The 24,575-nt window shown below is 40.5% G+C and overlaps 1 protein-coding gene across 4 annotated transcripts in view; it reads right to left on the minus strand.

Annotated features, from left to right (window-relative positions):
• Positions 1 to 24,575, minus strand: part of FNIP1 (folliculin interacting protein 1) — a 99,907-nt gene that overhangs the window by 58,396 nt on the left and 16,936 nt on the right. Inside the window, exons 1-2 of one of the 4 annotated variants that reach the window (XM_048488525.1) lie at positions 6,294 to 6,455; positions 5,679 to 5,839 (exon numbers count right to left, since the gene is read on the minus strand). The exons of the other annotated variants lie outside the window; for them this stretch is intronic. Coding sequence (XP_048344482.1) covers positions 5,679 to 5,689 — 11 coding nt within the window. The 5' untranslated portion in view covers positions 5,690 to 5,839; positions 6,294 to 6,455. Of the gene's footprint in view, positions 1 to 5,678; positions 5,840 to 6,293; positions 6,456 to 24,575 lie in introns of those variants that run through there. 4 annotated transcript variants of the gene reach the window in all.

The following is a 24,575-nucleotide window of genomic DNA, read 5'->3' on the forward strand; positions in this document are numbered from 1 at the left end:
TAATAATTCAACGTCATGTATACTATCTAACATGTGATAATGTGCCACTTTTATGTCCTCTTAGAAGACATCTATTTGCATTATCTTGGTTGTATACATAATTGCTACCATGTGAATTATTTACAACTTTTAAAGCCATAACGTTCTCTAACTCTTCCATATAATATGAAGAAACACCTATTTACCACCTGGAGCACAGAAACATTGATGACCATTACTTACATAAACATTGAACAAATTCTTATGACCATTTATATTTTTCCATTACAAAAATGAAAAACAGAATAGCAAGAGGAATTACTTGTTTCCTCATAGGCCCCTTCCACACATGCAGAACAACACACATTCAATCCACTTTCACAACTGTTTGAAATTTGTAATAAAATCTGGCAGCAGCCTGTTTATTGGTATGCTGACTGAAGGAAGCAGAGGCTGTTTGAAAGTGGATGTTGCTCTTCCGCACAGGAAAATCCAGCTTCAAAGTGCATTGAAAATAGATTCAAAGTGCATTATTCTGAATGTGCAGAAGGAGCCACACAGATCCTAGTTTGAAACCAACTACATTTCACAATTCCAAATACAATTCTCTCCTCTCCTCTCCTCTCCTCTCCTCACAACTCCCAATACAAGCAGCTAAAACTGAAATTTTCAGCTAGTACTATGCTTCCAAACAACATTATAGAAATTGTTTATATGAAGTGACGTCTTCTAAAAAGGCAAACCATACATTATTAGTAATAGAAAATGTATTATTAATAGCTGGTCTACTACAAAGTTATAGCTATCAGAGTATAATTTCCAATGTCATATTCATCAAAGTTATGAAAACTGTCTGATGACGAATCACTCTAAACTATTTTTAAGGACATCAACACAAATGATATTTATAGTTTATGCCAGCTTATCTGTTCTGCATGCCGTTCATGTTAGCACCTTTTAAGAATGTTTATAGAAGCAACAAAACTAGAATTAGGTCCCCTGCCTATTTCATCTGGTACCAATGGCTCTCTTGCACTTTCCAACAGTAGCCAGAGATGCCTCAATGGAAAGTGTAAGTACCATTATGCATTTACCTATACAATGGTCTATAATGGGGAAAGAATATAATTCTCTTGCTAATCAGTGAACAAATTACACTTGAATTTCATGCAGTTACATACTATGATTTACACTACAAATTAAATAATGATATTAGAAATACGGAATTGTTCAAAAGACTAAATTTAGCATTTAGGGCTAGAAACAATGAATTACTAAGGGTTATATAGGAACTGGATTACTGAAAGAAGGTATGTGTGGAATGAGATTTAGGACTGAACAACGCAAATGTTGTAATATCTGAAATAATTACCATGATTATTAAACAATAGGTGGCAACTAAGTAGTGGAAACTGAGAATAGTGTGGATATGAAACTTTCCCATAGGAGGAAGTGGGAAGGGGAATCTGTAAGGAAACATTGGCTGGACATTCAAAGAATAAGAAAAACTCACCATTAATATAAAAATAAGCATGTAATTAATGAAAAATTAGACTGCTTAAATCCTAAATCAATTAATGGAATCTAAACTTCCAAACTACGTACAAGATTGTAACCTTCAGCAATTAACTAATTTCTAACTAACAGTTCCCAGTATGGCAGATACATAGTTTAAAATACATGCAATTTATAGGTAATGAAATACAAAAAACAAACAAAAAAGACATAAGGAAACTGAGACCCTTGTGTCTACGAACAGCTCATACTTTTTTGGGGACAATAGCCTGGATTGCCACCATGTGTATATGGGCAAATTATTGGGTGATGGTGGCATTCATTCATTCATTCATTCATTCATTCATTCATTCATTCATTCATTCATTCATTCATTCATTCAGATCAAGCTCAAAGAAGCTTTATATAAATAATTTTTAAACCAAAATGAGGGAGAAATTTATACAGCAAAAATGAAACTGCCAAATAAAATTACTTTTACCTAGTGTCTAAAAGACAATGGGCTAGGTGCCAGACAAATTCTGAGAGAATGGCATCCCAACAATTGAGGTGTTGCCGCAGAAAACTCATGTATAGCTGCTAACAACTTCACTTTTAATAGTGGAAGTAGAGCAGATAGAGAAGGCCCAAGTTATTCAACAGAAGGGCCACTTATAGCTCACAAGTTGTCTTGTATGAGGAATAATATGACAGTGGGACATTTGTAGGAGATCACTGGCAGATGATGTCTTACCTTTCCCTACCTATCTGTGGCGATCCCCCTCCCCCTCCTGCGGTTGAGGCTGACAAGCCGTCCCACCGTCCCTTTCCGAGGTGCTGGTCTCCTCGTCTCGAGCCCCGGTCTTTGGGGCTCTCAGAAATGTCAGCTGCCTGAACCACAGGGTGCCGCGAGGGCGGAAGGGAAAAGAGCTCCTCCCCGGCCTTCAGGCGCTTGCCTTACGCGCACCCGGGGTCCTCCCCCTCTCCCCTAAGGATGTTGCTGCCCCCTCCCGCACAGGGTGCCAAAGCGCGCACCCCAGAGAGGCGGGTGGCCGTCACCCGGAGTTGCCGGCGTTCCCCCCTCCCTTCCCTCCTTTGCAGCCTCTCTGTCCTCCCTTTTCACTCTCCTTTCCTCCTTCCCCGTGTGCCTCGCTTCCTCCCTCCTTCCCACTCCCTTCCCTGCGTCTCGCCTCCCCCTTCCCTCCCTCCTTCCCTCCTTCCTCGTCCAGCCTCCTTCCTCCTCCTTCCCTCCCTTCCCTACGTCTCCAGCCTTCCCCTCCGTCTGTCCCTCTGCCGCCCAGAGTGACCTCTTCCCCTCCCTCCCAGTCCCCATTAGCGAGCGCCGTCCCCTCGGGCTTCCACCACTCCCTCCCTCGACCCGTCCCGGACAGCCTCGCCCTCCCGTCTCGCTGGCCCTTAAGTCTCCTCTCCCCAGCGGGCGGGGCGTTCCCGGCTTCGCGGCCGCGCCCGACTGGGATACGCCCGCCAGCTGCACGTCGGCCCGGCCTCACGAGCCGCAGCGAGCACCCAGCTCGCCAGCCCGTCCGATCCCGGCCCGACTCCCCTGCCGGGGCTTCCCAGCCCGGGGTGAGGCCGTCCTGCTGGAGCTCAGCTAGGTCGGCCCAGCGACCCTTGGCCCACGCTGGCTGGGAGTCGAGGGAGCTTAGGAGGCCGTCCCGCAGCCGACGGACCCGGACACTATCATTCTTATCTACAAATTCACTACTACTTCCCCCAACTGAGCTCAAATATCAAAAGAAGACCAGATGAAGGGAAAACAGCCTCAAGATATTCCTAATAAGAACCAGCAGGTGCAGGAATTGTTATGCTCTCTTCTCTTACTGCTCTCCCCTTACTGCTCTATTCTCTTACAAGTGTAATCCCACCTCTGCATTCATAACTCAGCAAACATAGGTTTGAAAACATGTTTTCCAAGATAATGTACAATTCTGTTTATTACCTTCCTCTGGAATACAGAGTTTCTATTATGATTCAATTGATTATATTTTACCTTCATCTGGAAACTCCTGGTGACCAAGTACCCTTGGGTCAAGCCTTCCTCTGATTATATGAACTTAACAGCTATCACCCAACGACTGATCATGTCAGTTGTGATGAGATTGGGGCTACAACGATTTATAAACCTTTCAAAACATAGTACTACAAAAGTAACTCAGTAATAACCTATAGGCAACCACTAGTAAATCTACTCAGTGTGATGTATACACTGAAAGCCATAATATGGAATCCAGGAAACTCAGAATTCTTACTCAGCTATGAAGCTTAATTGAGTTATTGCCCATTGTTTGGCCAAAATTTTGGGGGTGAGTGGGAGGAGAAAAACAAATGGTCACAACAAAATCTTCAGAACCCATTTCCAGCCAGGGTAGAATTCAAAAGATCAAGTTGCTTAAAAAAGGCATTAGCAGCTTCGAACATTGATTTGGGTTGCTTCTAATTCTCATTGAAGCAAGAAATAAAGGTGTTACCAAGGAATGATCACATGTTGTCTGAAACACTTTGGGGAGGAGATAATTGCCAAAGACAGTTTGTAATTAATTTCATTAATTAACAGGAATAAGATTATAATATTTAATATTTAATTTGTAGAGCTATTCTTTTAGAATCCTGGCCACAGTATGTACCCCAATTCCTCAAAACATTTTGACTTCCCATGTTGCACTGCATTTATATTTCAAAGGTTTACCTACATGGAAGAGTGGATGAGATCAGCTAAACTAAGAATTTTTCATATTCTATGGTAGGCATACAAGTCTTCAGAGGTTCTGCTATGGTATTTCTAATCTGAAATGGCTTTAAAAGATGTCATTATGGAAGTTATGGCCAGAATAGGTAGGGAGTTCACATATTAATAAGAAGCTGAGTATTTTTCTCCATTACTGGTATGAAAAGGGCCTATATGAAGTTGAAGCTAGTTGCTGCTATCTTTTTATGTTAGTAGTTCATGGAAAGGCAAGTTAATTGCAGACAGCCTGCGATACCATAATGTGAGGAGGGAAGCATTCTCAGACTTACAATCCTGATTTGTAGGGATTCCATTCTCACAGATATCTATGAAGATTTATCTCACCATTCCAAAGAAGAGATTGGTAATAAACTGCTTTGTTATTCTATGTGGGACAAAGGTGGAGAGGAGGAAGGTACATTCCTAGTTCTGCACCAGCAAGGTTCACTCCCACTTGCCACATCTATAGATCAAAAGTACACGCTCAGTAACACCTTTTCAGCATAGCATCAACTTCTGTAGAGAGCAACTGCCTCCTCAGATTCTCAAGTTAGATCTGATCTGTTGCTCTCATTCGCAAGATTAGCCATAATTTACAAAGTACTTGTGCTTGTTCTGGTCAAACAACCTTGTTCTCTTTAACAGCATGCACATCTAAACCTTATTACAGCACTGTCACATGGAGAATAATAATACACAACAAGGACACACCTGATTCCACCTCTGGGCTCCTGTATGCCTAATTTCTGCTGGTTTTCTAGAGTTCTAGGGACTTTGTTTTATCACCCACCTGTTAGTCTCTTGCTTGTCTATTAGGTTTGAAGTCAGAACTACACAATCTGTTACACATACTAATTTTCTTTTCCAGCCCTAAACTCAAGATCCTTCAAATTATCATAACCCTGCCAAAAGGGAATCAAATCTACTTTAACTAGGCATACCTCGGAAAATTTGAATTCAGCACTTCCAAATCCCACTGATTACAACCAGGGAGTTAAGCATGCGCTTAAAACACTGCTAATGAAACTGACAGGATTTTTAAAATGTTTAACTGACTGCACCCTAGAAACACTAATGAACTAGGAAGATGGTTAAAGTATGTCCCTCAAAACAAAAGCACCTGTTAAATTTCCAGAAGCACAGAAACTTTCACTGAATTTTTTTTATTTTAGGAAATAATCCTTATTATGCTGGAAGTCCCTCCCACCTAAACAAGATTAATCCATTAAGGCATTTTAGACATGGGCACCATCATCTTTCAGCCCAGCAATAAAATGCCTTAGCAAAAACTACAGGAGCTTAAACAAAATTAATTTTAAAACAGAGCTACAATAAAGCTTCTTAAAAAACACAAATACAATAAATCTCATCATTACTCCTATACAATAAAATGATACGATAGCAAAGTTATGTTTAAGCTAGACTTCCTATAAAAGGATACTTAATGTTTCATAGATACCTGGGAAGCATCTTTGTCCCTTGAGCAAGCTCCACTTTTCGGAATCTCTGTGAACTCCTGTTAGGAGGACCAGCTGCCAACCCAGGTTAATAATAGCAATGAACCACATTCATCCAGAACCACAAGACTGTCAGGTGACAGATTGAGAGGTCCGAATTTAACTGAAACAAAAGATGTTCCATGATGCAGCACCAAAAAGAAAAAGAAAAAAGGGGGGAAGCTTTGTGGTTGAGGAAGGATTAAAAAAAAAAACCTTCAAGAAAACCCCCCAGGTTTTTGAAGCATAATACAAGCTCTTCCACAAGGATCCATGGTTATACGCTGCCCCACACTTTCATAACAGAAAGCCTGACTTTCCATTCTGTCGCTCAGCACTGAATTTTTACTACAGCAAACATCATCTGTTTCCCCCTCCCCTCTAGTTCCTTTGTCTCCTCGAGTGTATTACTGCAGAGGACAGAAGATCAATCTAATTCATCAGCAAACTAAGTGCCCTTTTGGCAGCCAATGTTGACTGTACATGCCAGTTTAATCTAGCCTCCTCCTTTAGCGAAACCGATACGGGCTGAGCCTCATGACCACGGTCCCCTGGCAGCTGTGGCTGCGGTCCCGCACCTCCATAGTCCACGCTTGTCTGGAATTCTGATTGATCGAAGGGGGAAAGACAACAAAGCAGCCTCCTCTCCAGCGACCTGCCTTCTTCCCCTCCTCTCATTTTCTACATTCTTGGAAGCTGAAGATGCCTGTGTTCAACCCTTGATGATAAGCTCAGCCAGATGAGTGGAAAAGCAAGCCCTAATAGCAGTCATGTGACTCAGAGCTGTCAGTATATGCCACCTGGACCTGCAATGAGCTTGCCAGCCAATCCCGTCTCTCCGGCTCGGCTCGCATGCATGCATGCAGATTTCACCATGAAATTGAGGCCATTAGCTGTTTAACTATGTCAGGGTCCTGTTTGGGTGCCTGATTTATTACACTGGAGGGGGGATAATGTATGTGATTAGGCCAATAAAATGAGACAGCTCAGAAAAGCACAAACTCCAGTAAGTTTGAATTGAAGAAAAATGGGCTAGTTTAGCATTTTTCCCTCAGCACCCCTTGAAATCTTCACCCTCCAGCCCTCCCTAGCACAGATCTTCTGTGTGAACAAAGAAAGCACTGTGAGCTCTAGAAAGGCTCATTAATATTACAAGTGAAACCCCAGAAACTCCAAAGACTACTGGATGGCAATATACATCTTACGACCCCTGGCTAGCTACAGTAAACATGATTGTGTAACTGCTCTTGGGGCGAAACACTCATTTGGATGGAAAGCTGATAGAGGAATTTGGTTATAAAAGCAATTTTGTAGGGTGTGATTTACAATCTTGAAGGAAGAGTAAAGTGCAAACTACTGAAAAAACTCCAGTGCAATTTCCCAGCCATGTTCCATCTTTTCCACAACCTCTCATGCTGTTTTAGCCTGAGTGAATTTTTTACTATAATTACAAATTTATCATATCATGGGATAGAGATAACAGGGGGGAATTACTCAGGGAATTCAAGTTCATATAGTTAAGCTTTGCATTTGGACAAGGCAAGCTAATTGTTTGCTTCAATTCTGTTTTTCAAAATGTAATAATATAAGAAATTACATTCCCCCCCCCCAAAAAAACCAGGAAGTTCTGTAAGCCTTGCTCCAATTTTTGAACACACATTTATTTATTTATTTATTTATTTATTTATTTATTTATTTATTTATTTATTTATTTATTTATTAAATTTATAGGCCGCCTCATCCCTGAAGGGCTCGAGGCGGCTCACAACATAACTGTTTCTAGAACAGTAAATCAATATAACATAAAATCTAACTCATTAAAATTCAGCAGCAATTAAAACAATAAATACAGATTAAACAACAAGGTTGTGTAAAAACACACACACACAGGCGCCCGGTCTAAAGGCCAAAGGAGAAGGGAGGAGAGGCAGGGCCCAGGATGGAATCAGGGCCCTACCAGGATGGAAAAGGGAGCTTAGTTCTGGTTTCAGTGGGGGGCAATAGAACCGCGGCCAGCCCCTCCAAAAGCCCAGTGGAATAGCTCCGTCTTACAGGCCCTGCGGAATTCACAGAGGTCCCGCAGGGCCCGGACAGCTGGAGGTAGAGCATTCCACCAGGCAGGGGCCAGAGCCGTAAAGGCCCTGGCCCGGGTCGAAGCCAGCCGGATCGTCGCAGGGCCAGGGATCACCAGCAGTTCTGCCGCAGTTGACCGCAGCGGCTTATGTGGGACATAAGGGGTGATGCGGTCCCATAGGCGGTCCTTATCAGTCATATGTTAAAATGTTATCCTTTATTTTCTGGTGAAGGAGGGTAATGGTAAATGATTGCTGATTGTCTATAAATCTAATCTGCGTACTATCAAGAATTTTCTATGTGCGGACTGTGCAATTTCACAGAGCACTGAAGTCTTATGTTCCCCTCAGAGGATTTCCTTATCTATTTATTGAGCTCCACTGAAGAACACCAAATGCGTATGAATAGACATGATGTTCAGGTCTCCACCCCCCTCCCAAAAAAAATTACAAAAAAAATTCCACCACCCCAAGGGGCTAAGGTGAAGTTTTTCAATCAGGGACCTTTCCCTTCCCAACCTGCAAGGCGAATTACTATTAAAACTAAAGTGAGTTTCTGAATCAGTTATGGATTTTCTGTATCAGTTATGCTGTACTTATCTGCACCTGAAGAAAAAACACAGGTAAATCTCACAGAACAAGATGACAGGTGGAATTCTGGGACTTAATATTCTTGGAACCTTATTGTTGCCTTGTCCTGTGTGCCATGCATGGATTTAATGAAATATTTCTAATGCACAAAAAAATCAATAGAACTCGAACCTGTTGCACTTAGTGGATTCTGATGAGTACACTTAAATTTCAACTAGTTTAGCAGCATAAACTGATTGATTAATCACTTCTAGATTTGATTAATTTTCATTCAGATAACAACTGGAATTCTTCATATCAGCAAAGAATATTTGTAGGAGGTCTGCTACAAAAATGAACTTTTAGTGTGCTTCCCAGTGCATTCATTGTAAGCCGAGCAGAGCCTGTTGGGGAACAGTGGCATAAAAATTAAACAAACAAATGAAACAATGGAGGTAGTCAAAGTGGATTTAGTTGGTTGATTTTGATCATCATGATCTCACCAAAATTAGAAGAGGTTTGGTGCAACTGCAATTATTATTTAAATGTTGGCTGGATTATAGCCAGTGTTAGTATATGGAACGTAACACAGAGTGTGTACGCCCAAACTGCCAAAATGAAATGCTGCCAGATGTAAGCATACTACTTGAGCTCAAAAAGATTACTGATGTCAAAAGTGACCTTTTCTCTTAAGCAATGTAATGGTGAGAAGTTAGTGAGGCCAATGTATTATGTAAATATTTATTTACAGGAATAAGTTTCCATATTACCTCATTCAAAACTATCAGCACATAAAAGAGTTTTTTAAAAAAACCAAGACACAATTGCCCCAGGAAATGAAGACCAGCCTCATAAATGTAAACAGAGTAACTGAAAGTAGAAAGCAAGTGAGTGGAATTCTCCAGCAGCCTCTGCAGTATCTGGTATGTGTTCTGAGACCTCCCCTGGTAGGTACCTTATGGCCTCATCCAGTGGAGGGGCCAAATCTGCTCCTGGTGGAGGAGTATTTCTGCCTGCATACGGCCATTGCAGTCCTCCTAAAAGTTCAGATGTGGTGCTGGATGCTGCGCCAGTGTCCCAGGGCCCCTTTAGCCTGTGCAGGAGGGTGGGCCAGGGAAGGAGCTGTCATTAGTTGGCTCCCTCCTGGCCTTTGCCGACATTACTCTGGCAGTTTGGGCCTCGGACCAATGCTACCAAAAAGGCAGCATAAGTCCATCCAGCCCAATGGAGGCTTCTTGGCGGCAGAAAGGCTTTTTTACTGTTCAAACCTCCCCATGCCACCAGGAAGTCTCCATGAGAGAGGCAGGGCAGTGCCGCATTGGCTCCTTGGTTTGCCACTAAGTTTGGATGGAGCTGCCCATTTGCTACCTCCATGAGTTTGTCCTGTTGTTTAGACATCACTGCTTAGCATTAGCTTCTTCTTCTTTTTACTTATGTTTAATTTTTACTTTAAAATATAACATAAGAACAGACCATTTTAAATTTTAATTGCAAACACAGTTACATTTCCCCACATCTTCTTGGACAGCTTGATCAGATACTTAGACAGTTACGTTGATAATGCCAAGGTCATGAATTTAACTCTCACACTGGCCATTCAGGTTAAATGAAATGTATTTCATGAAATTACTCCAAGCCAATGAGGCAGTAAAACAATTATTTATGCCTGCAACACAATAAATTTCTTTCAACACCCTGCATACATGATGTGTTACATTACTGTGATCTGGTTAGTTAGACAAACCATTAGACAGTTGAACACAGAGATAAAATATACAGTTATTAAGTGTACAATGTTTAACACATATCTGGATCTTTATTTTCCCCACTTAAAACTCTTGCCACCAATCTCAATAGAAGTTGTATGGGAAAAGGTTTACATCGAAGCGTCATACAACAGGCCCATAACCTTGAAAAAGCAACATCGTGAAATGTTGAAAGTGAGAAGTAATTTTAAGAAAAGCTTTCCCCACAATCCAACTGCATCCAACTGAACTCTGATGGATGTGATACAAGATTTTTAAAAGTGTCAGTTTAATACTGAAAAAATAAATTAAGGATAGCAATAGTCAAAATAAACAAGGCAAGCAAGAAGTTAAACTACACTGGTACACCAGTGTTTGTTTTGTATCCCATTCCAATTACAGTCTATTATAAATAGACACCAAACAAGCCTACATAATACCAACTGGTACTGCAAAACAACAGGGCATTTTCCCCCCAGTCAAACAGTTATTTTATTGTGCACCCCCAGCTACTCAGACAGCTGGACAGTCTTTCCCCATAGCTATTAAAATGAAAGTGTGAATGGTGTAGTATTGTGTGCATTTAATGGGAAAGTCTTAGAAGGAAAGAAAATACCAGGGCTCTTAGTCATTTTGCTTGTGCCTTTCAAGGTCACATTTTTGATATGTTGCACCACATTTTGTAAAAAGTACATCTACTTTCTAAGCACAATTAGTTTTACATGACATTCAGGTGGCTTTATTTCAAGTATCTGTCTAAGCACCATGGTTCGAGCACCACTTTTCATGATTTCATACCAAAATCTGATACTCAAGACCACTGTAACACTGTCAGGTAACAGCATTCTTCTGCAAACTGCAATCCTACGCATATAGTCACTTGAAAGTAAATTCTGTTATCTTCACTGGTACTTAACATCGACACAAAACATTCACAGCACTGGGCTGCAGCAACAGCTGCTGTCTTCAGAAGATGGGACTGATACAATGCCACAGATAAAATTCAATCTTTGTATCTTCATTCTTTCACTCAGTATTATGGTCTTTAAAAAATCTTAGTAAAGGAACATTCAAATATCTGTGGCACATTTGCACAAACTATTTTTCATACAACCATTAAGATCAAACACAGAACAACAGAGCTATGATTGATACATTTGAGCCACTACTGCCTACTCAGAGATGAACTTGGCTATCCAGGACAATGGGAAGAGGCTTTCCAAAATCCAACTGAAATATAAGATGAGTTCTTTCATCGTAGTGCAAGCATAAATTGGAAAAGTGGGTGACACAAAAAATGCAGAATAGGATGTATGTTCCTCTATCAAGCCTGCCACTCCCCTACACGTCACAAGGATTGCCTTAGTTGTACTACATTACAATCTACCCTTCCTCTTATTTTAACAAACAACAAATACAGCACAATTTTAACCAAACTGTCCCTCCTGATTCCCAGTGTGGTTGACATAGACTTGCTCCTCCCTATACCCAAAACAAGAATATTGTTTTATCTTTCCCAACATGCTGAATGTTTGAGATGCTCAGATTGTTTCCAAAGTTCAGCACAAGGTCAAACATTATCCCCCAACCCTCCTCAGCTACAAGCTTGTGAGAAAAGTGAGGCATTGTCATATTGTCCAGAGGGGAAAGCAATGCTTCCTATGGTTATGGTGAGAAAGGTGTTTGTGAAACCCCATTTTAAAGCAATACAGTGAAGCTTTTTCCAAACCAGCTTTCCAAACCAGTTCTGTGTTCTCTTCAACCAAGTTTCTTCAGTTGGAGTAGCCAGAGTCTGAACCCACTGACATGTACAAATAACATTTTTTACCATAAAATCCATCTTCTCATGGATGAAATGTTACAAAAGCAGAACTAGACATTGTTGGGAAACACAGTTGCCAGAATGAAGTCAACAGACTCCAGGGTTGACCAGAGCAAGCAACCTGATCCAAGGAAAAGCTGGCAGCACTGACCTTAATCCTTTCCCTTCCCATACTGCTTTGCTGTCCTGGAAAGATTTTTTTTAAAGCCCTTGTGCTTTGGTAAGCAAAGGTACATTTGTACTGGTATGAATAATGAGACTGCATGTAATAGAAGATGTACCCACTTGAGCTGGTGTGATACTTGTGTTTGCAGATATACATGACAATGTGTATTAGATGGAGACACCACCATTTCTACCCCACCTTTCTCACTGTCCATGGTGGCTCAAAGCAACTCTGAAAACAAATGCTTTTTCTGTATCCAAGTATGCTCTTGCCCACCCTCACCCCCGATGCTTGTGGGGGACATGGTACCCACTGACCCATTTCCTGGAGCCCACCAAGTGCTTTTAGAAAGTGGGAAAGGCTAGATCTGGCATTTGCCCAGCAGGGCCTCTGAATAGCTGTGCAAATTAAAAGGCATCCTGCTAAACAGAACTTCTGTCTAAAATGTCAACTTCTACAATGATACAGAATTTTACTAATCTCACTCCTTCACATTTTGTGGTCCTCCTGTAGGAACAATTTTGAAATTGACTCACCATTTTGTGATTGTGCTCAATGTCCTGTGTTAAAATTCCAAAAGTGCCCACAGACTCCAAATGTTGGGAAACCCCTTTTGCACTTTAAAATTTGCACAAGTTCCATAAGTCAAGAAGGGGTTTGCTATAAAAAACAGTAAACAATTGGCAAAAATTCTGGAAGGTATTGACCTTGGAATTCAAACAGGTCAAGCAGTAAGCAACAAATGTAGGAAACTCAGATTCTTAGTTTGAAGAAGTACTACAACTCCAGTAGTCAAAGTATCAAACTAGGTGGCTACTTTTCAGTTTTTGTTAGTTTCTTCAAAAGGCTTCAAGGTCTGTAACAATCTAGCAAATGCTCAATTTTTTAAAAAAGTATTACATAGTTCTCCAAAACAAAGCATTTCAAACATAAGTAAAATAAGGCAAACTCAAAAGATGTTTAAAAGTAACACCTCTTGGCTCAAAGCACCCTCCGCCCTGGAACGGTGTCAAAGTAAAGTATATAAAGTACCCTATGTTGTGATGGGAGATGGTTTTCTGGTATGGTTCCCTCAGAGTGCCACTTTGTGGCCACATGTAGAACTTGCTCTTCTTTTCCCCAGGTGTAAAATCTGCTATTGCGTTAACAGGTTTTTAACTGTTCCAATATAAAATACCATAAAAGTCCAACACGAACACACCCCTGAAGCCCAGCATATGGCAGAGGTTGCTATAATTGCGGAAGCAACCTGTTTAGAGAGAGATAATTTACACACCCTGCAGCACTCACTAAGCAAGTCTTATGTGGAAAACTGTTTTGCCTGTGAAAGCGATATGGCTTAATGGAAGTCTTCAAGCACTCCTTGGCTGTAATCCCTACCCCCATATAATTGATTAAAGAGACTGCACTTGTGACTGAGTGATTTGAGAAGCAAATCAATCTCCAGACAAGTATTTGTCAGTCATATCTGGAGAGCAATTGTTACAGACTGTTGGTACGTTGATACTGCTAGAAACATAAAATATGATACTGGGCATTATATTTCATCCAGTATTTCAGAGCAAACAAAATATGAAATTAAGAATAGTAACAATATAGTTTACAAAAAAAGAACTAGTTTTTAAAATACAGCTTTTTTGAATGATTCACTAAACATGTCCAGTTACCTAACTCACTAATTTCATTTATTAGTATTAATTGAATAAATGTAAATAACTCTGCCCCAACTTGTATGGCCAAGGCTAGCTTTACACAATCACCAATAAATTTGTACATTGCCAAAATTTCTGTGCAAGTGCCTTGTTTTTTTTAAACATTGGAGTTTGAAATTTAAAAAATCTCATCCGTTTTCTGAAAATTTCAAGAGATTCCTGTATTTTTATTGTTAGAAATAAAGACAACATATTTCCTGAAACTCTTTGCTAGCATTAAATACCAGTTCAGAAAATTCAATCCTTAGGTCTCTTGTCACCAAAACTGGTACAAGATGGAAGGAGGTGGCCTATCTATGTCATCTTGCTGTATAGCACTTTTAATCATGTTGTAAACCAATTGTATGATATTTATTTATTTTTATTCTTATAGAAACATTTTAACCCACCTCCCAAGCCACACTCAAGTCAAGTTACAATGATAATAATAGAAAGATTACAACAAAATTCCTGGTCATCTGCTTAAATTTAATATCTTTACTGCTGCTGTTCTCCAAACTACCAAACAGCTCAGAAGGACAGCAACACTGGAATTAATTTCATGGTCAGAAGCTACAGCCCTTTCCCTACATAGTTGCAGATGTCATGCAGTGAGTTTGAAAGTGTCTGAATCATGGCACATTATTACCAACTGGAGAAAAACCAAACTCAGCAATTCCTTTCACCCAAGCTGTCAAACTATATTAGCACAGCAGTATTTAATTCTAATCCAATATCACCACTTCACCATATGGCCAGAGAGACCATGAACAGGGCTTCAACAGAACATTATGAGAAGACCTGGCTTTAATTTGGTTAATGGCCACATATATCAGGCATATATAAACAGATGGACATTCTAGCATCCCCCTAAGGCTACTGAGAGTTGTACCACCTCCCACTAAGAAAGAACACCATTCCACCTGGCCCGATCCATTCACCAGGAAATGAGTAGCCATAGGGATTTAATTCCTCCTCAGTTCCTCCCAAAAAATATTTTGATCAAATAACTGCTGACTAGGAAAAGACAGTCTGGAATCTGCCACCAGACAGAGGTTCAAGGACTGTTAAGTTATTGTTCCCTTTTGTATTTATTTAGTCTTCTGTCTGTAACCCAGCTTGAAATAATTTGATCCAAATACTGGACATGAATCTTTAAAGTAAATGCCAAAGAAAAAGAAAAGCCAATGTATGACTGAACCCAACCATTAAGGGTTTTGAGGAATAGATGAACACAAGATGCAGTTTCAGATGACACCAAAGCTCTGCGTGATCTTAAACCAGTGATGGCGAACCTTTTAGAGACTGCCGGGGGCAGAGCAAGGGGAAACTGCACCTGGGGCACGCATGCACCCTGTGCCCCTTCCACGCCCCTGCCCTGCCCTGGAATGCCCTCAGAATGTCCCGAAACACCCCGTCCCGGAACACTCTCGCCACAGTACGTCACGCACCCCTCGTCCCCTTGGCGCTATGCCACTGCCGAGTGCCCAAACTGGAGTGACAGCTCGTGTGCCCACAAAGAGGGCTCTGAGTGCCACCTCTGGCACCCGTGCCATAGGTTCGCCACCACTGTCTTAAACAGTTCTGCAGGGCCTGTAAGTCAGAGATGTTCCACAGGGCCTTTGATTGAGGTCACAAGTACGTCCCTAGGCCATCCGCCGGCCTCCCTAAAACAACAATACGCCATCAACACGTCATTCTGTGTATGTTCCTCCCTTACCTCTGCCCATGCTCAGACAGTACTTTAATGAGAGTTTATGTCTGAATTGGGCCTGGGCAGTTTCTCATAGGCTTATATTGTGCTTGCCATCTCAGGGTTTTTAAATGCTATGTATGCTTGGGATTTTATGAGCTAGTTACACTGCTTTTAAATATGTTTGTTTGCTGCCCTGAGCCCAGTTTCAGCCACAGAAGTCAGACTATTAATTCAATAATATAAAATTTTTAAAAAAGTTCTTTAAGTGACTTATAATCTTGAAAACAGCAGAACACCATCAATTATCTGAATTTTTCTAACATTACTAGATTAACCTTCATTTAAAAGGGTTGGGGCTGAAAAAACAAAAAAAAATACATCAAGCCTTCACACAGAAAGCAGGGTGTCTTCAAGATTCACAACAATCAGTATATGAGTTCTGTTTGACTCCTTCCCTCATGTGACTATTTCATTAGGTGTTGATTCATTCAGTCATGAGACACAAAGGAGATGTGAACAAACAAGGATGCAAAGTCTGACCTCAGAGGAATGGCAATGCCTGTTCTGCCAGTTTATTGTTTTACTAGTGCAAAAGAAGGAAATACAGTCCCAAAAGATAAAAGGCCTCACTTCTTTGTACTTGTAAAAGGATTGCAAAATTTTCTTGAGCTGCTGCTTCAAATCCCAGTGGGACTTCCTTGTCTAAAAAGCCGCTTATTTCAATTCTTGGTTTGCTATGTTAATGACAATGTAATGCTGAGAATGTACATTCAAACTGAACTTGTTTTCTTTAGGGTTGGATCCTATGCTGTTAATTGGAGCCTTCCCTTAATGGACAAGATGTGTTCCACTAGATCAACATTTCTGACACAATCTTTTTTTTGTTTCTGTCTAAAAGAAAGCCTACATGAGCTACTATGAGGTAAGATCCAAGAAGGAATACAAGGTCTGTAGATCAGTTGGAGGAGATGGTTATGAAATTGCTACAACATAGTCTGGATCGGTTTCAGGCCAGCTGATGTCCCAAGAAGAAAAGTTTTATTTGCCTGATTTTGGCCAAGTTGTCTCAAGCCTGCTTCACTGATACATTTTAGTACACACTGTAGGTTATTGTCATGCCCAATACAATACTATTATATATATAACACTGAACTCCATGCTGGTTCTTGAGGACTAGAGGCATCGTTATTTAGACAATGTAGGGAGTAGAAACTCAAAATGGGATCTGTTTAAAACAAAATAATGCATAATATGTACCAAAGGCTGTAAGGTTTCTGTTGCTTTAATGCAGTACAACCTATTGATTTGAACACTATAAATCAAGGACAAAAAATAGTCTATAGAGCTCTGCAAATATTTCCAACTGTGGAAGTAGATGGCTGGCAGACACAATGGTTGTGCTTGGTTCTCTCAAGTCCACATAAAGGTGAATGTCTCCATTTTTCTTTCAATGACTTTCTGTACTAGCTCTTTAAGCACTTCTGATACAGCCTATCCAGAGGCATAGCTGGGCCAGAGTGTGCCCGGTGCGCACTTTGGGTTTTCCGCCCCCTCATCCCCCCCTTACCTTAGTTCAACCTGGAAAAGCGGCCTGTTCCCTTCAGGCTGAAAACGGCCTGGTGGGAACTACACTTCCCATGAGACCCTGGGGCTCGCAAGGTCTCCTGGGAAGTGTAGTTCCTTCCAGGCCATTTTCAGCCTGAAGGGAACAGGCCGCTTCTCCAGCTTGCACTGTTTCACAAAGGTAAGGGGGGGCATGGGGGCAATTTTACGCCTCTGCAGGCACGCGCCCGGTGCAACACGCATACACATGCACTGCTCCCTGGTAGCTCCGCCTCTGAGCCTATCTGCTGACTGAGGATGGTAAACACCATGACTTCTGTTGAACAATGGTTACATTATGTTGCATTTTCACCTTGAAAACAAACCCCTGTACAGAGCCAATTTTCTCTTCAGCATGATCTTCAGTCATAGCTAGTGATGTTTTCAATATAGCAGTGCTTGTCTGAGAAGGATCAATGTGACAATCAACTAACTTAAGATTCAGTCCAGTAAATAAATCCCTGCCAAGGACAGGAGTGCCATTAGGGGCAATGTAGGACTCTTCAGATACAGAACATACATCAAAACTCATCAGTACACACAGAAGACATCCACAATCAGATTTCTGGTTGTTGTTTTTAATAGCATATCAATTTTAATTTGGGTTTAGTAAGTGACACATTTTTAAACTAATATCTATTTAAATAGTTTAAATCAGGCATTTCAGAGACTGAAGAATGATATCCAACAGTTCAATTCTTTGAGGCTTTTCTCTAAGGCTGCAGTAGATTCCTTAACACTGTGCATGATTTTGCTTTCTGCAGTATATATAGAACTATTTCAGCACACTTGGATTGCACATTCTTTTGTTCAGAGTAGTTGCCACAGGATATTTTGGCAAAATGTCCAGGGTTTGTTTGTTTTTACAATAGTTGCACTGGGCTGTTTTTGCAGAATTTTACCATAGAGATTGAGCAATTTCTAGGGAGGTATGATGTCACTTACAAGTTTTCCCCAGAAGTGACTGATGCCATCACCTGCCTGCCGTCATTACCACCCATCCTTCACTAATTGCCAGGCCAACATCACAGGCAAGGAAATGCATGCATAGCTTCCATCTACCTCCCAAAAGGTATTCAGGGAGAGAGAGAAAAATAATTAAATGCAGGACTACAGATTTCAGAGTGAGCGCTATGTTTCTGGTATCAGCTAGCCACCTTGAGCCACAATGAAAAGCAGAGTATGAATGTTTTAATAAGTAACAGAAAAGTAAACAGATAATAATTGCAAATAAAAGCATTGAGCTTCTTATCGCAATAGCTGGATCAGACCTTGTGCCCCCTGACACCCATATATAATCCAGTAAACTCAATAATGTATTTTCAAGGTAAAAAGTGAAAAGACACTCAAGAGATGAGATTGTGAAGTGAAGTATCCAGGAGTATGAAGCTGTTAGAATTAATTTGTGATAAAAGAAAGTATACAAAATGTCTAATAGAACAGTCCAAAACAAAGTCATACTCTACTACACACACTGAAGCCAATGGGGTTAACAAGTCAACACTATTGATTGTACCACATGTGGCAAGTTGCATCTGGCTTCTGAGGTCAGGGATCAGCAAATGTGGTCTACTTTACACATACTTCTAGTTAGTATGTTGAGCCCCAGCCAACTTTGTTACTTGAAATAGGTGAAGGAGATTTCTCCACAAGCCCAGGACACTCTCATGGGACCATTTTCTATTCTAACCAAATTCAGGTTAAGGAGTAAGTTATAGTGGGCTTTAGAGGTGTTCCAAACATCTTGCAATTGCATAATAGAATATACTCCTCAGCCTAGAAACAGGAACTGCTTCTATAGATCAATATGATGATCCCCATTCTACAGGGAAAGGGATCTTGACAATTAAAAATGTTGGCTGGCCTATGAAGTTCAATAATCTCTTTTTTCCAGGCTTGTTGGCATTTTCTCTAGTGGACTTCTTATATAATAAAATAGTTTGCTTTTTATCTAACAAGTACACTGTAACCAGCTAAATTAATCTGGGAAAAGGAAATGACGTTATTTCCCCCTGTTACATTCTATTCCTACATCCCCTTCCAGTCCCCAGAAAAGTAATTTCTGGAATCACAGAACTCATGAAGAACTGTAGCTACCCGTATCGGGAAGCTGGAGTGAGGGAGAACAACAAGATACAACAGCAACCTCCTCCTCAGTAAGAAAAGCTTGGAAAAGAAGGATGAAAATTTTCTTTAGTACCCTGTCCATCCTCACTCCAATACCCCAACATGCTCTGGTGTTCCTTCAGGCAAATCCCACAGTCCCAGAAATGATGTTACTGAAGACTAGGGCTATGGAAAAAGAGAGGTCTAAAGAAGGTACACAGATGGTTGGATATAGTTCATCACCACCAGGGATCAAATGTACCCAAAAAAACTGCACTGGAGAGCATCCAGCCCTCCCTTCACTGAAGATGTTGAATACTAGTCTAGACCATGCTGGCAGGAGCTGGTGGGAATTGTAGTCCATGAACATCTGGAGAGCTGCAGGTGGCAGAGCCCTGGTCTAGATTAACGGATGCAAATTCAACCTGTAAATTCCGCTCTCCCCCCCCCCCCCGCCCCAATTCCAATAATGAAAGTAGTATAAAAAGTTGGTGGCAGTGAGACAGATGTGCTCGTATGAATGTTATAGTGGATTTGTAAAATGTAATTCTTTGTCAAACATGCATGATATGTGTGCATATGTGCGTTAAATGGGAGCAGAAGCAGCAGAAGGCCATTGCTTTCACATCCTGCATGTGAGCTCCCAAAGGTATCTGGTCGGCCACTGCGAGCAGCAGAATGTTGAACTAGATGGACTCTGGTCTGATCCAGCAGGCTCGTTCTTATGTTCTTATGTTCTTAAATGCCATGAAGTTGCTTCCAATTTATAGTGACCCTATGAATTAATGTCTTCCAAAAAGTCCTATCACTGACAGCTTTGCTCAGGCCTTGAGAAGTGAAAACTGTGGCTTTCTTAATTGAATCAATCCATTTCATTGTAGGTCTTCATCTTTTCCTACCACATTTATCTTCTTCTAGAATTATGTCTTTTCCACTAAGTCTTATCTTTTCACAATGTGACCGAAGTACAATAGTCTCAAGTTTAACCACTGTAGCTTCTAGAGAGAATTTGGTCAGAACTCTGCTACAAATGGCAGGCATGGGCCTGATAAAAGACACTGCATTGCTGCGACTTTTCTTTTTTTTCCTAGCAGACCAACAGCTACCTGTGATTTTTTTTTTTTTTGCTTCCTGGAGCACATTTTTAGTACAATTACCATTTTTGGAATAAAATGCTTATTGCATATAATCACCACCATCACTTTTGCTACCAACAGTAACAGCCCGCTCATAGCTATGTCATCAATACTGTTGGCTGCTTGAGGGAGCAATGACTTTGAAAAAGGAAGTATTTTCCTCTTCAAGTCTGTTTCCTGAGCAACAGAATATACTGTTTTTGGTGCTGTTGGTATCTGCTTCTCAGCAGATGTTAAGGTGTTTGTAACATATACAAGCACTTAAACTTATACAGTCAACAGAATGTTCAGAGCCCAAAAGGTTAATTTAAAACTCCTCAAGATTGGCTGTAAAAGCTGAACAGCATTATAAAGCCTGAGAACAGGGAGCTGGGGTGGTGGTGGGAGGGGAGGAAGTGTTAAGTTGTGACAGCCAGAGTTAACGGTAACTCTAAGGTAGCTCTGTTCTGTGTAAGCAGCGGTCCATTTCCGAGTGGGCTGTGATTGGGGTTTACTCAAGGAGAGTGGCTATCCTTCTATAAGCACAGTGTGAGAAAGACAGTCTAGGAGAGAGTTTGTCTTGGTGCTACTGTCCAAAGAACTGTGTGTCATACTTACCTAGTGTTAAAAGTAAGATTTTTAGAGAAAGGCTAGATAGCCAAACAGAACTCCATAACAACTATATTGAACTTACAGATTTATTTTGTATAGGGTTGAAGTGACAGTATTATCAGGAAGGCACAAAGATAGTGTCCTGTCTGTAATTTACATCAACTGAAAAAGTCATTTGTACATAGGACAAGTAAATCTTGTATATACTAGCCATTCTAAAACCAGCTTCCTTTGTACCTATTTTTTTCTCCTTAATCCTTTGTTAGTTTAAACTTGTTCCTGCAAAAAATATGTTTTAATTTCTGGTTTCAAGTTTACAAGCCTCTGGGGCCATTTCTTTATTTAGTTTGTTACAGAAAGACAACAGGTTATTTTAGTTTTCTTTCAGAGATACTGCCCTGCCCAATAGACAAGTGCTCTGAAACACCAGCAAAAGACTATTTAGATGGCTTCTCAGAAAAAATATATGTGGGAAAACTGAAAAAGAAATATGAACTCTTAAACTCCCTCTCCACGTTACTAAAATTTTTGTTCTGACAATAAAAAGTTGCTCAGTCAGAGCTGTTCTGTGTTAGAAATTTTGGAGAGAAAAATTTCCCTCAGAGCACAGGCAGTTAGCAGATGCTTCTGTGTGAGAGAGGCTCTCTCTCTCTCTCTCTCTCTCTCTCTCTCTCTCTCTCTCTCTCTCTCTCTCTCTCTCTCTCTCTCTGAAGAAAGACTAGGGGATGTCTCATTATAGTGTTCACATAAAAACAACTCTGTCTTTTCAGAGAAAGAGGCAGGATATTCAGTTTTCCTGCCTACTGCTCCGGAACACTCACAGGGCTTTCCTGGCCATATGAGGGCAGACAGGAAACCCCAATTAAACAGCTGGCAGGGCTGCACAGATGAAAGAAAACCAGAGGCACTACAAGGAGTCATTGATATGCTTGCATTATGCGGGCAGGGGAGAAAGAACTCTGAGGCAGGAATGTATAAATTGTAATTTCACCTAGAAAGTCTCATACACACACACATTTTTAAAAGGACCTTTCTGACATAATTCTTCTACACCTCTTCATTCTGTTAAAGCAGCTTGTTACTTAAATTATTTCTCAATAAAATGCTAATAAGCTACAGCTCATGGAATGAGCAGAACAAAACAATGTGGCTGCCAGACACAACATGAGGGCGGGAGAGGAGCAAGGAAGGCTTCTGGTGAATGAGATATAAGGAAATGTGGGGAACAGTAATTAGGGATAAGGAACTTTCCTTCTGACTATTTTTACGTATGATTCTAAATGCAGGGAAAAGCAAATGGGAAGCTGTTTCAAAGGGAGAGAAATTAAGAGAGGATTCACGAGCATGGCATAAAGCTGGATTATATTGAACGGATTTTAGCATTCTCCCATCTACACTCAGCTATGGCTTCATTCCCTCCCATGAGGGAGTAGATATGTCCTCTTCCCTAGCACTAAAAGAATGGTATTTGTCACTTTTGATTTCATTAAATGGGCTTTTGCTCACAAAAATGTATGCTACAATAAATGTGTTGGTTTGTAATGTGCCACAATACTCCCTATTTTCACTACAGAATGTTGTTCTTTAGTCATGACCAAAGTTAGTAACCCTCCAGGCATAACACAGTGCATAATAAAATCAACGTATGTACAAGGGAAATGGTCATAAGAGCACTAATTCTGCCCTTCTCCCCACAACATAGGAGTAGAGAACTGACAGTGCATTTGTGCTCACTTGAACTCTATGTGTACTGAAATCAATGCACATAATGTCATTAGATTACAGCCACTGCAATGGTTAATGGTAGATTAGGATCTGGGACAACCAGGTTTGAATCCCTGCTCTACAGCTCAGATGACCTCGAGCCTGCCAGCCTAACCTACCCACAGAGTTGTTGCTGTAAAGTGGTAGAGGGCACAATGCTACAGAACTAAATAAATAATAAAATAATACAGTGTGTGGACATGAGAGCTTTGCACATAGAACTTAAAGTGAATAAACATATGACCTGACTTGGCACAAGTCCATCTGTAAGTCTACACGCTCATGTTATATATTACCTGAGAAATACAGTGATGGGCACATGCTCATTTCTTCATCATGGGAAGGAACCAGTGGCAAAGTAACAACAGCAGCTGGGCCTGTGTTTTACTGGTATACAGCCAAAAAACAAAGGATGTCCAAAAGTCAATCTGCCTATATTTGTATCATATTATAAAGCACTGTGCCTGTGGGCATTACACAATATAACATAGCTTCCTTTTTGTCTGTTTGGCTGGGATTCAAAGAAGGGACATTGTGCATTCAGATGACAGCCACGCATGCAGTCAGCGCTTGACATTCTGTTTGTCAAGCCATAGACAAACCACTGTTCAACTATTTCTTTTTCTAAAAAAGTCTTGTCTCTTCAGCTGTGGGGACTGCTGTGACAAAAATAGAAAGCAGTGATCTAGGAGTTCTAGAGGTGTGTTTTCTCCTAAGTGTGTACTTTTCTCTGCACTGTAGCACAAGCATTTATTTGCTTCTACCTGTGGGAATGCTCACAAAACCTTCCAAGTGCACATTAAGCATATTTTACATGAGGTATGTAAAATATGCAGTAAAACCATAGTAATTACACAGTGAGAGTAAATCCATAAATTGCAGTGGATTTACTCTAGTTTTCATGGTTTCAAAATTACAAACCACATCCTAATCAGTCATAAATTAAGCATTCATTACTCTGACTCCAATGAGGACTATTACCATTTTCCAGAGTATATTTTATATACAGAGAACATTTATGTTTCATAAATAATCTAGAATCTACAGATTTGGATTCTGAGAAACAAAACTGATTATTCTATCATTTTCAAATTATTAGTAGGATCAGATGAGTTCTTTATATCCACTTAAACTTAATGATTTTATTATAATGTTTATTTTACATCCATTCTATTTTTTATCACAGTCATTTTCAAAAGCATGAAAACCCGATTTACTTTTCAATACCACAGGTATGCACTCAAAACAACAGAATTCTTTATTATATTTTTATCTAGCCCTTCACTGAAGAAGCTCAGATCAGCGGACATGGACTTTTCTCCATTTTTAAAACAACCCTGGGAAGTAGATTAAGTTGACAGACAGACTGGTAGTATAAGGTCATCCAGTAAATTTCATGGCAGAGTGGGGATTTGGATCAACAGGTGCCTCTGGCCCTAATCACCACATCACACTGGCTCTGTATTCATTCTGTATGAAATACCAAATTTCTTGCAGTGCATAAATGCATAGCAGGTCACTCCCACTACTTGTATATGGGAATGATAATGAGTTCTGGATTTTTATTTTTTTACTGTATGTAATAGTCTGCCTTTCTGACAGTCACAGCAGATTACAAGAGTTCTTTTTGTTTTAAGAAATAATAAAGAATCTATTTGGTGACAGCTTACCTCCAGTGTGATATAGCTCTTTAGTGATAGCAACTATTCTGAAGTAAAATTACAAAGCGCTAAAGAAGAGTTTGGATTTATACCCTGCTTTTCTCAACCGTAAGGAATCCCGAAGTGGCTTACAAACACTTTCCGTCCCTCTCCCCCAATAAACACCTTGTGAGATAGATAATTTGGAGAGAACTGTGACGAGCCCAAGGTCACCCAGGCTTCATATGGAGGAGTGTGG

The sequence above is a fragment of the Sphaerodactylus townsendi genome, linkage group LG03 (assembly GCF_021028975.2).
Source record: "Sphaerodactylus townsendi isolate TG3544 linkage group LG03, MPM_Stown_v2.3, whole genome shotgun sequence".
Taxonomy (NCBI): Eukaryota; Metazoa; Chordata; class Lepidosauria; order Squamata; family Sphaerodactylidae; genus Sphaerodactylus; species Sphaerodactylus townsendi.